The following is a 16,265-nucleotide window of genomic DNA, read 5'->3' on the forward strand; positions in this document are numbered from 1 at the left end:
ATTAAGATTTAATGTGTTACAAAAGAAATCTTTAAAAAAAAACACAATAGTTGAGATAGTAAAATTATTATTTCCTTTAAAAATGCTTCAAATATTCTTTTTATATTATCAAATATTATTAATAATATTTTGTTCACTTGATAAGTAATCAGTATGTACAATAGCAATATGGCCATTTAATCCATGTAAGTCTTCTTTTGTCTATTGTTACCTTAATAATTGTAATCATGTGTTAATTGTCTTTGTAAATACTTTTGTTCTTTAACTGAGAATCTAATAGCTTGGCAAAAGTTCTAAAAAAAACCAAATACATTAAATTTATCTATAATTATTTAATCTTGTTATAATTATTTCTCAAGAGAATTTTCAATATCGTTCTGCATATTTACAATATATTTTACTTTGAAATAAAAACCGTCTGTGTAAAAAAATGTTCAAAAAAAACAAAAAGATGTTTGTGATCTGTGTTATTAGAAAAAGTAGTTCATCCAGAACTAAAGCTAAGGATTTATTTGCATAAGTGCTCTATAGATAAGGTTGGAAAAGATAGTTATCACTCTGATATTTATGGTTTTACTTGCTATATGTGTGAAAGCATAATATAGATTGATATGTTCGTAATATATCTACTCATCTTTTGTATTTTTTTTTACCTTGTGGTTTAATTAACTAATATATTGTTACAATTTTTCATCAGATATAATATTTAAATTATTGATACATCACATATTCTTTGTTCTTTGATTGTAAAAAAAAATTGCTATGACTATTTGATATTAATACAACCTCCATGGTCATGTTTTAGGAAATAATGTAGATTGTATATTGGAAGGTTGTTCCAGTGTAAACGATGTATTGACTGCCTTGAAGAAAGTTGATGATTATGTTGATGTAGTAAGTATGTTTTATCTTTTTATTTATCGTATGAGGTATATAATCATAAAAAATTGTAAGTGAAATAATGCTGCTTTTAACACGACTGCTGATGATAAGAAATCTTATAGTTAGCCATTTTGCCTAGGATACCCGCTACAAATCATCTCCAAGTAAAAATACAAGATTACTCGTAGTTGTTGTCCTAGGCAAGAATGCAAACTTGCTAATTGGCAGTCAATGTGTTAAAAAATAATAATTTTGTTTTTTAAACTAAAGTCAGCATTGTTAAAACATACTAACATTAGTGTGCCAGTTTATTAGAGGTCAGTGTATTTGAGTGGCTTGGATGCAGAAGTAGTTTTGTAAGTATCTTAAAACTGAAATCTAGCTGTTAATAGTAAATTGTTCAAGGAAAGGTTAGACAAACTTGTTTAATTTGTGGAAGCCTTTCTCTCTCATTTCCTTATATATATATATATATATATATATATATAGATAGATAGATAGATAAATATATATATATAGAGAGAGAGAGTTTTTTATTCTATAATTTTTTATATCTCATATTGTCTTTGAATATCTGACATCCAGTTAGAGCACAATGCTAATCACATTGTTTTTCAAAATAATAATTAGTTTACCATCATTTACCTCTTCCAGAACTAGCCTCCTGGTTTATCCTTTACATTTTAGTTATATGTAAAAAGTTGCTTTACAAGGGTTAATTTAATGTATTAACCACTTAAATTGTTTGTTGAAATTTATAAGATACTTTGGGAAAAAGTACATGGGGAAAAGTACCTATTTAAGGAAACCAATTCTCATTTTCTGTGTTTGTGAAATTTTTAAAACATAAAACTTGATATATAAAACCATTTGAATATTGTCTATATATTATATGAGTTTAACATTTATTTTTAAACATAGAATCAAAATTCCTGGTAATTTATGAGTATTTTTATAAACAAATACTTAAGGTTTTTAAACTCTAAAAAAATATGGACTATGTTATTAAGTAAATTCAAATTCTTTTCTCATTTTTATTTTTCAGACCCTTGATGATCAATCAATGAAGACGATTACTTTCGAAAAATATTCTGAGTTTTCAAATCAAAATAAGAGTAGCTGATAGATATCTGAATGTTTTATGGTAGAATCACAGATGAACTATGAATCTGAATCTTGTATCATATGTCAATATGTAAATTTTTATGCAACGTTTATAATTGTAATTAATGTAAATATAAAAAACCTAAATTTCTATGTAATTATGTTTCTATTCTTCTTTTTTCTTTCTCTCTGATCATATTTTTTGGTGTCTAAGGAGAATATACAATATATGAATGAAGAATTAGAAATATATTTTCAATTTTTTCCCCTAAATTTGTATAAAAACATGGAAAAATCTTAAAGAAGTAAGTACTTCTCATTTGTCCGTGTTTTTCCTGAATAAATAAATTGATGCATTTGATTGAAAATGGTTTGACACATGAGCGCACATGAACACACACACACACACGCGCACAATCCACAGATTTAATAATTGGATTAATCTATCCAATCAATAAACTCAGTGTATATAATGTAGATCAAAACTGTGATTGTAATTCTTAATAAGCATATATCTCACATGAAGATTGGCAAAAGAACAAAATTTTATCAATGTAAGTGTAATAATCTGTATTCAAACAAACATAAATATTATTTTCTTTATTCTTTTAATTATAAAATTATCGTCTAATAAGCAGGAATATAATAAGAAATATTAAGATAAAAAGATACTAGTGTATTTAAAAAAATAAAAATAGCTATACGCATTAGTAAGATATAATTTAAATCGTGTTTTATAAAATTAAAATAAATAAAAATTATTGTTCTTGCAAATAGGTAACTTGAGCAATACACAGATAACAAAGCAATTAATGGCAATACTAATTAGGTATATAAAACAAAAATATATTATTAACATTACAAAACTAGTTTATTATTACTATTAAATTATAACTCTCTTTTAAATATAACATGAAACATTTTGTATAAAATATATTATAAACAAATAAATGAAATATAATACATTATATACAACTTTATGACAAGATAGATAGAAAATTTGGTTTATTAAACCAATATATTACTAAAACCAATTATATTGGTTGTAATACAAAAATACTGAAGTAGTATTTTAATTTATTTTTAAATAACATTCTTAACACTGCTTTTTATAAATATACATTCACTAAACTAAATGGTAATAAAACAACTTAAATGTATTCAACTTAAAATTAAGTCATTAGAAGATCACCTGAACATCAAAATAATATGATATGTTGTAAAGAGGTAATTCAACATATTATTTGCTAAAGTAGATAAATAGTTATACTTCAAACAGATGAAAACTAGTCAGATTATAAAATGTATTAAACTTGAATTTGTATATTTACATTTTACTTTCATTGGACATTAGTTAAAAAAAGATGCATACTTTTTAACTACCTATTTATTAACTAATTATAACTATGAGAAAATGCTTCAGTACAAACTAGATGGTTCAATACAGGGAGTTCTTGAATGAAAAGAATTTTATTTAATCAAATAGTTGTAAATTTTTTATATATATCAACAAATATTTATAAATAAATCAATATGCTATTCATTTCAAAGAATTGCAAATTAAAAAGAAAAAAACACAAGATGTAACATTCAATACATCAAGAACTCCCTGAAATAAACAATTGCATCAATATTACATAAGGCATTCTTTCAAAACATGAACATTTTTATTGGAATTGATCTATTTTTATGGAATTACAGGATTCCTTTAACACAGCCCTAACTTAATATTTTGATTCCTTAATAGGATTAAAGAGCTCTAAATAAAAACAAAATTTGTATTTTATATATTAAATAATCTCATAATTACAAAATTTAAAATAATACCATTCAGTTCTATTCATAATTATGATTAGTCAACTTATGTTAGCTTTCCACTGTAGCTGTTGAGGCATACCGAAATTAAGAATCAGCATCCCCTCCATCACAGATATATTTTCCTAAAAGCAAAAAAAAAAAAAAAAATATAAGCAGCAATTAAATTTTTAAATAAAAGGAATATGGTCAGAGTGCAATCAAAAGAACTCAAATAGTAATTTACCTAATGCTTTTTTTATTTAAATTTTTAAGTTATAAATGCTTACATAAATAAAAGAGATAAAATAAAAAACTGGAACATAAAACCTCCTGAATAATTTCTAATTTAATTATTATTATTAAAAATACTGATACCAGTATGCATATATAACTTTATCAACATAAAATAAGAACAAAAATAAATATTGAATATAATTTCAATGAATTAGTAAACTCCTAAATATAAATCTATTATTTTACCATTGGTTGTTATCTTGTTCTGTTCTTAGCCCTGAAGAAGGCTAGAAACTCTAACCGAAACGTTGGCACAAATAAATAGGTTACACAAACTTATTTGTGTTTCATTTTGACCGCACCCCCAACCATCTTCTCCTCGTAAGTCATCCACGGTCAACTATCTCTCTTAATTATTCTTTTACCATAATACTACTGTTCTGTGACCACACACTTACATATAACCTAACAGTATATAATAAAAGATTTAAGAAATGGCAATAACTGAGAACAGGCTACATTTCAATTTATGTTTTTCAACACTAAAACCCGTACCCATGTTTTATCCACTGCTATTAGATTAACAATTAGTGACACAGGATATAATGAACATAATATCAGTTATATCACACAGAGTGTAATATCAGTTATAAAATGAATGAATGAAAAACTGACTTTATAACTTAGTCTCCTAAAGACATTTCAAAGCTCAATTCAAGCAACATAATGTTTTTTTTTTTGGCTGGCTACACTATGAGGATTTAATTAAATTATAAAATATAATATAATATAAAAGACAAATAAAATGAATGATCATATAAATAAAGTATTACTAAAAAAATTGAAAATAGTTAGTTACCTATTTGTACAACAACACAGACATTTATTCTAAACATGTATGTGGATGATTGATCATTGAGGAGATGGAGAAAGAAATGGTGTTTAAATGAGGTTAGGAGGAAAATTTACGAATGGAGATGGGAAAGGAATTTCATAACAAGTTACAATGATAAAAGATATTTCAAAGGAAACAGTTCAATAAGAAGGGAAATACAAATTGGTAGACAGAGATCTTGTATTCAAGAGGTGAATGGAAGAATACAGGGTGAGGTCATGCAGGTGTCAATAATACAGGAAGGTTATTTGGTTTTAAGGATTGTAATAAAAAAGTAATGTCATTATAGGACATGTCTTATCCTAAGATGAAGTAAGATCACCTTTCTATACTTAGCATCCATAGTCAAAGTAGAGGAGACGCTGTGGGAGGGATACTAGAAGATGATAAGGACTTTGGGAAAATGAAATATGGAATCTGTAACTGAAAAATTTAGAGAGCTAAATTTAATTAAAGAACACAGTCATCAACATGTAAAAATAAACACCAAAACCTAAAGTTGTTACTTCATGGGCTAAAAAAAATTATTTTTAATTTACTCAAAAACAATAGCACATGGACAACATGATTGCTTGCATTCCAGTGAGTAAACTTGTTTCAGCACAGTTTTATTTTGTAAATAACAGCAACCATAAAGAAACACAAGGATGATTGAAGGTACACTACGATCAAGGTATAACAGTCTCCCCTACAACCAATATCATCCTGGAGTTCACAAGACACCTTGAGCATGTCATGTCAAAAGGGTGGAGGGATATATAAATTAGTAATCATTCTTCACTTAAATGATATTGGGATAGGTGAATTAAGTATAGTAAGTTCTTTATAGAGATAAAAAATAACTTTAATAATAAGTCAGAAAGAAGATCTATGAGTAATACCTCATCAGAGAAGTTGTGAATATGAGGGTAGTTTGTTAGGAATAGGAGAAGTTTAAGATCTGAGCGACAAGGAGTGGAATTAGGTTAAAGCACAATCAGATGAGGGAATGTTATGGAGTTTAGTAGGAAAAATTGAAAAGTTGAAGAATCGTATTTCAAGTGAATTAAGAGAATTTGAAAAATCAAACAGGACAAAGAATGTGATTTTCTGTTGGTCTATAGAAGAATAATGATCTAGAATAATTTTTAGCAAAACCATAATAAATAAGTAGGACTGAAGCCTGATGGAAAGGATTGACAAGAGAATTATTATATAATGAAGAAAAGAGAGGAAATAACTGCCTGTCAACTCAATATAAAACTTTACATAATTAAAATATTACCTGATACAAATCTCTTCTTCACAAGCGATAGCCGGTAACCATGACCAATTAATTGGAATTCTATTCCTGATAAAGTTGCTCCTTCACAATTAAACTGAGCAGCAATTGTTGCCAATGAACTGGGACCATTTGAAACTTCAAAACGCCCGCGCAATGACCCAATACCATGGTTGTCACAATGTAATGATAGTTCAGTAAACTTCCATATAGCTCGCTGATTTTCTTGCATCCTAAGAAGCAAACATTAAAAAATTAAATACAGAGTTCATACATAAACAAATAACTTCTTTCATTGCAAAAGATGATGAAAAGTAAAACTTTCTAAAAAAAAAAAAATATTAGCAACTAATTTAAATACATTTTAATAAACCATTAACTAATTATAAAATCATCTAATTATAGTATATTAATATATGGCAATTCCTAAGTTGAGAAAATTTGATGTTATTAAAATACAAACTATAACAAGTATGAAAAAGTAACTTTCAAACTTTTATGAATTACAATTGCAATTGCATTATTGCATTATACCTTTTATGAAGGTATCATTGAATTATACCACACAGGTATCTATTTTAATGATATTCTTGGCATGGGGACATGGGAGGTGCTATCATTTATTTGAATATTCAAATCTAATAAATATCTTAAGAACCGATGTATGATCAACAACCGATACTTTTAACTCTTATCTGACAGTAGTACCACTGGTATTACAAGAAACTCTTGCGTAAATGTGAAAAATAATTGAGATTCAAGGAAACCTGCCAAGGTAAAAGAACAAAGTAAATTCACATATTAGCATTACAAATTATTTGTCTTATTATTTAATTTTAAAAATATTGTTTTTGTTGTTTATATCTTCTAACACTGATCTAGTATAAAGAAGTAAACCAAAAATCATGATAAAGGTAAAATAAATAAAACAAGAAATAAATAAGCAACATTTTTCTATAAAATCCATACAAATGAAATGATACGGATATGGTTACTAGTGAAGAAAATAAGTTAGAGCCAAGTGGAAATGAATACTTACTAACATATAAAACTAAGAAAACACATTAGTCTAACTAAAATCAATAATAGTAGAAAATAAGATAAAAGCAATATTAAATAAACCACTAAATAACTAATGAATAAATTAATAAAACTGAATGAAAGGTTTAACTATTGATTTAAAGGGCAAGTATAGCTTTACGATATAAGTAATGGAAAAAGAAGAGAACATGAAAAATGATTGATATAAGGCATAAAGATAAATGAAAGGAGACCACAAAGAACATCTTAAAATTAAGTGAAATAACCATAAAATAGGCAAAAGGGTCAGAAATATTTAATAATGTAAGGATTTGTCAAGAAAAAAATAATATTTTTTTTTATTTTAATAGAAAAATTAACCAATGATAAGTAATTAAATAAAAATTGAAATTAAATACATAATTAAACTTTAAAAAAAAATTCATTATAAGAAAGTGTGTTCCCAGTATGTTTATTTAATGAGCTAAATTTGAATTAATGGAAAAAATTATAATTCTAAATCTAACTAATTGTAGCTACTACATTTTAAACCTCCAGAAAATAAAAGTAAACTAGGCTTTTATATAGGTTTTTCTCTAGCCATTTTCCACCTAATATAAACAATAAATATTTTCCCTTTAAGTATACTAAAAACAGGGTTCAGCTTAGCAATAGTTTCTTGTTAGCATAATGGTTAATAAAAACATGTATTACCAATGAGCTACAGGTTTGGATTGCATATTTTTAACACCACCATCAACAGGCACAGCAATAGATAAATTCAGCAATGGTGATGGTGAAGACATTGCATGTGAATTGTATTTGTAGTCTATTTTCAAATTTGTTTGTTTAGCTTCTCGTTTCCAGTACGCAACAAGTTGTAATGGACAAGATTCAGCACCTACTTTAGGTTTAATCTGAAATAATTTATTGACAAATAATTCTCATACAATGATATCAATAACATCGTGAAACAATATATAAAATCATACCTGATATTTTAATATATCTACATTAAAACATAAAGCAATTGGGTTTTGTTCAGACTGACGATGTAATAAAGCAGTTAAGGCACTCATGTTGAATTCATATATAGTTTCTTCCCTTATTGTTTGTACAGTATTACTAAAACATTATCAAAAAACCTTAAAAAATCAATGTGTTAAGCAGAACAAAACACTTAAGTGTTACTTCCTTAAGGAAGTAAAAATTTATTTATTCCATGACTTAATACTTAATAAATGTTCAAATAAGGCAGTGGGCATATTTTTTATAAGCTCTTTCTGAAGAGAAACTGAAAAATCCTTGCCGAGCTTTGTGTATCACAATGGTAAAAATGGTATTCATTAAACCCTAGGAGACTTAACTCTTTCTTAAGCATTCATTTCCATTTAGTTGCTGATATATTCAATATTAATATATTATGGCTCAATACATACCAAGTAAAATTAATAATGATTAAAGGGTTATCTACGGTATTGATACAAAAATTTACACTCAGCTCTAGCCATGATAGTAGAAAAGGCTAGTTTATAAAGCATGTAATACATATCATTATTACTATTGTAATGAAAGCTAAATTTATAATGAAATTAATAAATATTTGATTGGAAGAAGATAGTCTGGGTGGCGATCAATAAAGGTTTCAAAACAGTAACAAAAACTATTTATTGTTAACCCATGTTTCGCCACAATTTTACAGGGCTTCGTTAGGGCTGACAAGAATCACATTCTGACGTCAACATGATTCTTATTAGCCTTGAGGAAGCCCTGCAAAGTGGGGCAAAACGTTGGTTAACAATAAATAGTTTTTTGTTACTATTTTGAAACCTTTATTGACCACCACCTGGACTATCTTCCTCCAATCTACTTCATATGGTCAACTATCTTCTTCCAATATAAATAATAAATATTTGGAATTTATAAAATCTATTCCCCATTCATAATTATGAAAAAATTATTTCAGAAACTACTTTAAAAAAAAAAAAGAAAAAACTGATTAAGTAACAAGTGTGGCAATATTTCTAGAAGATAATGGAAAATTACCAAGAAATGATATATCATGTCTCTGAGATTACGATTTATGAAGAGCTTGAAAATTATAATGATATTGTGAATACAAGATTCTAAAATGGTATAAATCTTTCGATCTACATGGTATAAATCCTTGAAAATACATTAAAATGTGTTTTTCAGTGTCTTTTATAGCTTTCTAATGAGAATAAATAAGAGTACTAAAAAATAGATGCCAAATGAAAACCGCACATGTTGCCTCAGAGCTAAAAAGCAGTAGCCAATAAAATATTAGTGTATCTTATCAAATACCAATTTATGAAGCATTGTGTTTAAAATGTAATAATGTCTAACAGATACTTTTACTCTCATTCATTCCTAGCTAAAGTTAGGAAATTAACAGTATTAGACAAAACCAAACGAAGGGTCAGGCATTGTATCCACTGAGATTTGAACGTATGGTCAGATCATTGAGTCCTGTTATGAAAAGGGAAAGGGAACTTACACTAAGGGAAACCTGAAAACCCTAATTAAGTTGAAGAGTTGCTGATTCTTGCTATGGCTGACAGCATCAGGAACATCACTGACCATAAAACCATTTTAAAAATTTACTGGGAGAAATTTTGACAAATGTGAAGGTTATTCTTACATCTAAATAGGTAATTGATGTAACATTGATAATTTTGATGATTGATTTAACTGCTTCCTTTGAGAACTACAAGGGAGCTATGGCATGAGTAAGGTCAAGAAGTGTAATGTCCAGGAGACACAATATAGTGTTTGTTGAGAATTTAAAAAAACTTTATTAAAGCTAAATAATAATGTCAGGAATTTTGAACAATACTCACATATTAATAAGCTGTTTATTTGGTAAAATGTTTTCAATGTTTGATGAATTATAAACCTTAAAAGACAACTGGGCCGGATTAGGGTTACTGGTTAGAATACTAACAACTCCAGCAGGAAAAGATACCATCATATCACCACAGAGTTTAACTTGACACCTAAAATATGTTGATAAGATGATAAGATACTGATGTGAATTTACAGCATTATTATTTTTAAAATATACAATCAAAACATATGTTTACTTGTCTTCATCAGTTCCTCTAAAATAGGAATGGATAATTTCATGGAATGCAACAACAAGTGGAATGGTATCAGCAAGGCCAATAGTAAGAGGAGATGGCCCTCTAGAAGATCCCAAAGGGATACCAGCAGCCCTGAATTCTAAACTATCACCATGTGTTAAATTTCCCGGTAATGGGCTTCTCACACCACCCTGAAACAAATAAAACATGGATTACTGGAAGTGAAAAATAATAGAAAATAAAGACTAAAATATATTAACTACCTTATAATAAATTAATTTGTTTCAAGTATATCATCAAATACTTTAGAGGATTTTTTTTTGCAACAAATTATAGCATGTATAGTTGGTTTAAATACAACAAAAATTCCCGCCCACAGTTAATAACAATTGATATACTGATAAGCATACATTATTAACTTTTTACTTGACAAACTGAAAAAAAAGTAGGGGGAGAGGTGGAGAGTTTGAGTCCCTTCTTACCAATATTAATGGACACCATGATCAGATAACTGACCACTAATCTGAAGCTATGAGCAATAAAGTACTGTTAAGAAGTTAATGTAATGCAAGCATCAATGTAATTTTCATTTATAGTACACCATGTAACACACAAAATAATATTAAAGTTGAACTATTAAATAAAACAAGACATTTAAAAAAACAACAACAATAAATCAGTCATAGGTTTAGCTTTAACTCACATTTATTTTAAGTCAGTTTCTAATAATAATTAAAGTTTTAGTACCATATTATCATGAGGTAAAAAGATTTCTTTCAAACAGTTAAATAACATGTTATTTACTGGTTTGGGGGAAGTCCTTCAACCTCATGGTGATCTAGTAACGAAACTGTTAATTAAATAAATTGAAAATGGGCTTGGTTGGTTTTGGAATATAAAACCTCAAATAATGCTGTGACAAGTAAAATGATATTATATATTAAACGAAAACAGAACAAAAGGTGTTAATTAATTGACAATAATTCTTGATCCTTTCTTTTTTAATCTAAAAAATAATTATCATGAGGTAAAAAAATTTCTTTTAAACAGTTGAATAATTTTGGAAAAATCTGTTTCCCCATCCCAATCTAGTGCCGAAAGATGTCAAAATTGGCAGTATAATGATCAATTAAAAGTAAATTACCCAACTAACAAAATAACAATTGGCTTTAGCTTGTTCACTATTTTTATAAAAATAAACTATGTATGTAATTAAATTACATTTGTTTCATAAATACCTTGTGATTTTAACAAAATTTAACAAATGCTCAAGTGAATACACAGCTTTACACTTCATGTAACTTACTTCACTTCTTCTTGAAGGTGGCCTTGGAATAACAATTCCTGAAGCAGAGGTTGGTGTGGAACTTTGATTGGTTTTAGAGGGAGGACCTTGTATTTCCCCTACTTCACTAAATAGATCTCCAATTTCTTAAACAAAAAATAATAGAAGAATAATTAACAATCCTATAAATAAATAAAATGAGATTCATAAACATAAAATTTAATAATCAAAACTTACTTGTTTTTTGAACAATCTAAGTTTTTAATAAGGGACTACAAAATAATATTAAAACAAAAAAGAAGATTTAAAACCAATACTAAAAATCATATTTTTAAGTATGTTGGCCATTAATTTTTATTTCTTTAAAAACAGAATATCTGATAATATAGTTCAATAAACTTCAAGCAGTTGCAATGTTAAAAAAGGCAAACATTTTATGAAAATATTTAATTGATAAATGGTATGAAAAGAAAATATTTTATGAATGGTAGCTACATTTTGAGTTTCTAGGCAAGTATTCAATAGACTGACTGGCTTTAAAACTATCTAAAACCTGGAACAATCAACAAGTTGAAATAGCAGCATTGGAAAAACACCAAAATAATGGATTTCCAGCTTAAGATATATTTTAAACAGAGGTGTTTGAATACGGAGGGAGCTGATGTTTTAAATGTTTCAAAAGGCAATTTGAATTAAATAAATTAAACCCATAAATCGGAATAAGAAAAAAAATACTTGTCAATAAAAAGAGTGACTGGTTGAATGTTGGAGTATTTCACTCCTCATATACCAAGTAATGTAACTTATACACTATGAGTAGATGTCAAATCATGCCAAATGAGTAGTTGAACCTTATTAGTGTAAGTTCAAAGAAGGAAAATCCACAGCAGACTAATTTTTCACTGACAGTGATATTCTGGAAATAAGTCCAGGGAATAACATACTAACTCACCATACATATATTCATTTTATAAGTGCTTATGAGTTATACACTAGAATAACCATAAATCATACACAACTTTGTTTAGCTTAAGCAACAGCTGTGTGATACAGTAAAAAATGGGGTTTGAGAAAAATTAAAAAGGTTTTAATTAAGTCCTAACCAATAGCAGAAGATTTAATCCAATTTATAAAAGCATAGGGTAAATAAAAAAGAAATAAAAGTTTATTATATTAGCCAAATAAACCTCTAAATTTACCTGAATATCTATTTGAATCTGGAGGTGTCAGACTTTGAAGAGGAGCATAAGGGAGATTGCCAGTTGGAGTTGAAGCACTGGAACCAGTTGGACTTTGAACTAAATTCATGTTAGTTAAGTCCGAGGCTGTTTTTCTATAAAAAATATTTTCAAACTAATATTGGAATGCATGGGATTCATGACACTATCAATAAGAACTTCAAACAGTCATCAATTAAACACAATATTTCCCATTTTTAGCAATACCAATGGTGATAATTGTACCATTAGAGTAAATATACATGTTATATTATCTATTTGTGGTATATATTAACAATAAATGTACAACCAAGCATTAATTCTTTTCCTTTTCCAATATAATTGTTTTGAAATGTTCTTTTGAAGAATAGCAAAACAAATTATTTTAAGTTGTGGGCATGCAATTTTTTATGTATTACCAACAACTGCCATTAAGAACAAATGGGATAAATTAAGAAGTATATTTAATGCAAATAAGGCTCATAGTCAAGGAACTAGTGAGCAACTTTTTCACTCATTGACACAAGAGTTATGGGCTTGAACGATATTATATCATTACCAAATATTATTATAAGAAATATTACTATATAGCATTAGTCAGCCCCCATTTTATGTTGCACTGTTTTAAGTAGTTTTGAAGGTACCTAGTTAACTTATTTACCCTAGGGCAATAGGGCCCATTGTACATCACTGAAATAAAAATTGAATTTTTTTATCGAACAAAGCAAATAAAAATCAATTAATGAAAAACAAAACTATTAAATTAATTAAAATAAGATATAAGTAGATAGGAAATTTGTTTGATAGTCTGAAACCGACATGATATCAATTAATGCCTTTCCGGAAATAATCACATCAGATATGACTGAATTTTCAGTGAATAAACTACAATACTTCAAGCCCTTGTTAAGAGTGATCCATTAGTTATTTTAAATAGGAAAATGAATGATAAAAGTGTTCCATCTGTTAATGTTTCTAAAAAATGCCTTGGAATTATGCTGGAAGACAAAAATAAAGTCAATAAATTAAGTGGCAGAGGTTTGCCAAAAACTGAAATCAAATAAATTTGCAAAAAAAGTACTAGATTTCAAACAACTTTGAATTGTGTTTAACTTAAGAACTAAATTTCAAACAATAATTAAAGACAAAACAAACACTGCCAAATGAAACAAAAAATGCTTCCTCGATGTGAATTTGACAATATGTATTATCATTTTTGTCAAACAGAACTTGACTTAAAAGTGCATTTGAGGAACCTTTATAGAGAATTTACATGTTAGAACCTTATAAACAGAACCCAAACATCAGGAATAGCAAAAAATAGAACAATGCTAACAATAAGTCCTCACAAAAGACAGGCAGCAAGATCTTCCTGTGACCCATAACCAAGGCTCTCAGGGCCCATCAGCAGGAAACTACTGAAATAAAGCAACAATATCGTAGAGGTAAATATTACTAGACCCTATTCCATGAAACAGCCTGAACAACAACACAAATTATACTTACCAACTTGACAGCAAAATCAAAGCCTCAAACTGAAACCTCTTCTTAATTCCTATTTTTTATCTCTGATCATTCTGAGGAATGATATGTAAGCACATCTAACTATAAGTTCTAATAAATCTTCTGTTATATACCAAAAATAGCATGCACTGGTGGAATATCTGAGCAAAGCAAATGAAACAAATATCCTATCCAATAACCCAAAAAAGCATCGCCTTACAGTTAAATACTTAAACAGAAAATCACTTCAAAACTAACTTGTCCAAGCAAGATAAAATCAATAAAGTTAGTTATCAAGCAGAACCACCTTAAAACAGCACCTAATTTATTAAAAGAGAGAATGATAGCCTAGGACTTTTTTAGGATCAGCAAATCGCAAACATGCACTAGATAAACCAAGAGCAGCCTAGAATAATAAGAATATACTCCCTTTATATCATTGAATCCTATACCTGGAGAAGAAAAATCGTTTAAAACAAGTTTGTTTCAGTTTCAACTATTAGGGACACTAAAATTTACAGCTAACATTATTTTGAAGCACTATATGCAAGCTACAACTCCAAAAAGATGATGAATATTACAAGTCCTCTAAATCTTAAACAGCATGTGCACTATGCTTTCAAAGCCACCTGCCAAATTATAAATGTTACCAACTAACATAAATTTAGAAAAAAACTTTTAAAAAAAACTCCTGCCTGCAACAAGATTGAAGAAGACAATCCTTGAAAACAGAGGATAAACATAAATCCCATTCACAAATTGTAAGTGACACCACATAGTTAACAACCCTGAATTAAACATTCACAAACTTCCATGATTTCATAAAACCAGTTGAAGTTGTATACAAAGAATGGTAGGAACATTTTTGATGAGAATGGACCAAGGCTGGTTATAACCCAAAAATATAGATATTACTGGGAGAATTTCTTTTTACAAATTTAGGAGATCATTTTGAAAGCACATCTGAACAGAAAACACTTTTATTTATTACTGTAGTCATCCTTCCTAGTTTTCTGAAATAGAAAGAAGATTCTAAAGATATTCCTGTCAGAAAGTAATAAATAGCTTAATAGTATGAGTAGTAAGTCTGATACACTTAAAATTTAACATAAGCTACTTAACATTCTAATGCATGATAAAATTATTAATTATTTGTCTATTATTGAATTATTACAACTATTATTATGATCCAGTTATTGAAAATTTGATTTCAACAACAGATAATTAATTAAACTATGAAACCTAATAATGATAAAAAACAAATATTCTGCAATATTTTTCTATAAAATCATAACTGTTCAAGAGGATCTTCATACTATCAAAAAGTAAATAAAATATACCCTCCAATCTGTTGAGAAACAGACTGTGATCTTTTCATTTGGTTATTCAAGTTACCAGTTCCTCGCTTAGCCTAAAATATAAAAACAGAATAATATTACTTTTCTCATATAAATAATCAAAATATACAAGGCAAATATAATTACTATAAAACTATACTTTTCCTATTCAGTAATTAATCTTAAGGATTATATTCTTACACTAAGGCCACCTCAGAATCTAGTTTTAAAGGGTCGAAGTGGCCTTTACTCTTCCTACAGTTGTATTTCCTGGCATCCTTCTTCTGCCAAGTCACCTAATTGTGTGAGGAACAGACATTACCAATTATACATCTCTGATTTCCTCAAATTCGAATCCTCTGTCTATTCCTGACCTTCAAATGTATATAAAACAGCAGACAAAACCGAATCTTTCCTCATGTGGTCCTTATCACTTTGGAATGAATTCCATTCTCTCATTCACCAGTCACTACACTATCCTTCCCACTTTCAAATCCCCCTATTCAACCATTTCTTATCCATACAGTCTCCCAATGATAGTAAATAGATGTTTTCATATCTTAGTCCATTATTTATAAATAAGTACACACTTTAGTTGCAATTTTTATAATTAATATTATTTTCTT

At 27.9% G+C, this 16,265-nt stretch overlaps 2 protein-coding genes across 2 annotated transcripts in view; one reads left to right on the forward strand and one right to left on the reverse strand.

The window, feature by feature from the left end:
* The window catches only part of LOC106685782 (uncharacterized), a 15,665-nt gene extending 13,110 nt beyond the window's left edge, over positions 1-2,555 (forward strand). The window contains exons 4-5 of the mRNA XM_024363900.2: positions 806-894; positions 1,928-2,555. Of these exons, the coding sequence (XP_024219668.1) occupies positions 806-894; positions 1,928-2,005 (167 nt within the window). The 3' untranslated portion in view covers positions 2,006-2,555. The remainder of the gene's footprint in view (positions 1-805; positions 895-1,927) is intronic.
* A 164-nt stretch (positions 2,556-2,719) lies between these two features.
* LOC106685783 (F-BAR domain only protein 2) lies at positions 2,720-15,713 on the reverse strand (the record flags this gene model as incomplete). Its single annotated transcript, XM_024363901.2, is given in 9 exon segments — positions 2,720-3,926; positions 6,177-6,406; positions 7,908-8,110; positions 8,186-8,318; positions 10,055-10,210; positions 10,298-10,488; positions 11,604-11,728; positions 12,782-12,915; positions 15,643-15,713. Coding segments are annotated over 9 exon segments (1,281 nt in total), but the record flags the coding sequence as incomplete, so codon positions are not given.
* Positions 15,714-16,265: the final 552 nt, after the last annotated feature.

The sequence above is a fragment of the Halyomorpha halys genome, unplaced genomic scaffold (assembly GCF_000696795.3).
Source record: "Halyomorpha halys isolate HHAL.00 unplaced genomic scaffold, Hhal_1.1 Scaffold742.1, whole genome shotgun sequence".
Lineage (NCBI taxonomy): Eukaryota > Metazoa > Arthropoda > Insecta > Hemiptera > Pentatomidae > Halyomorpha > Halyomorpha halys.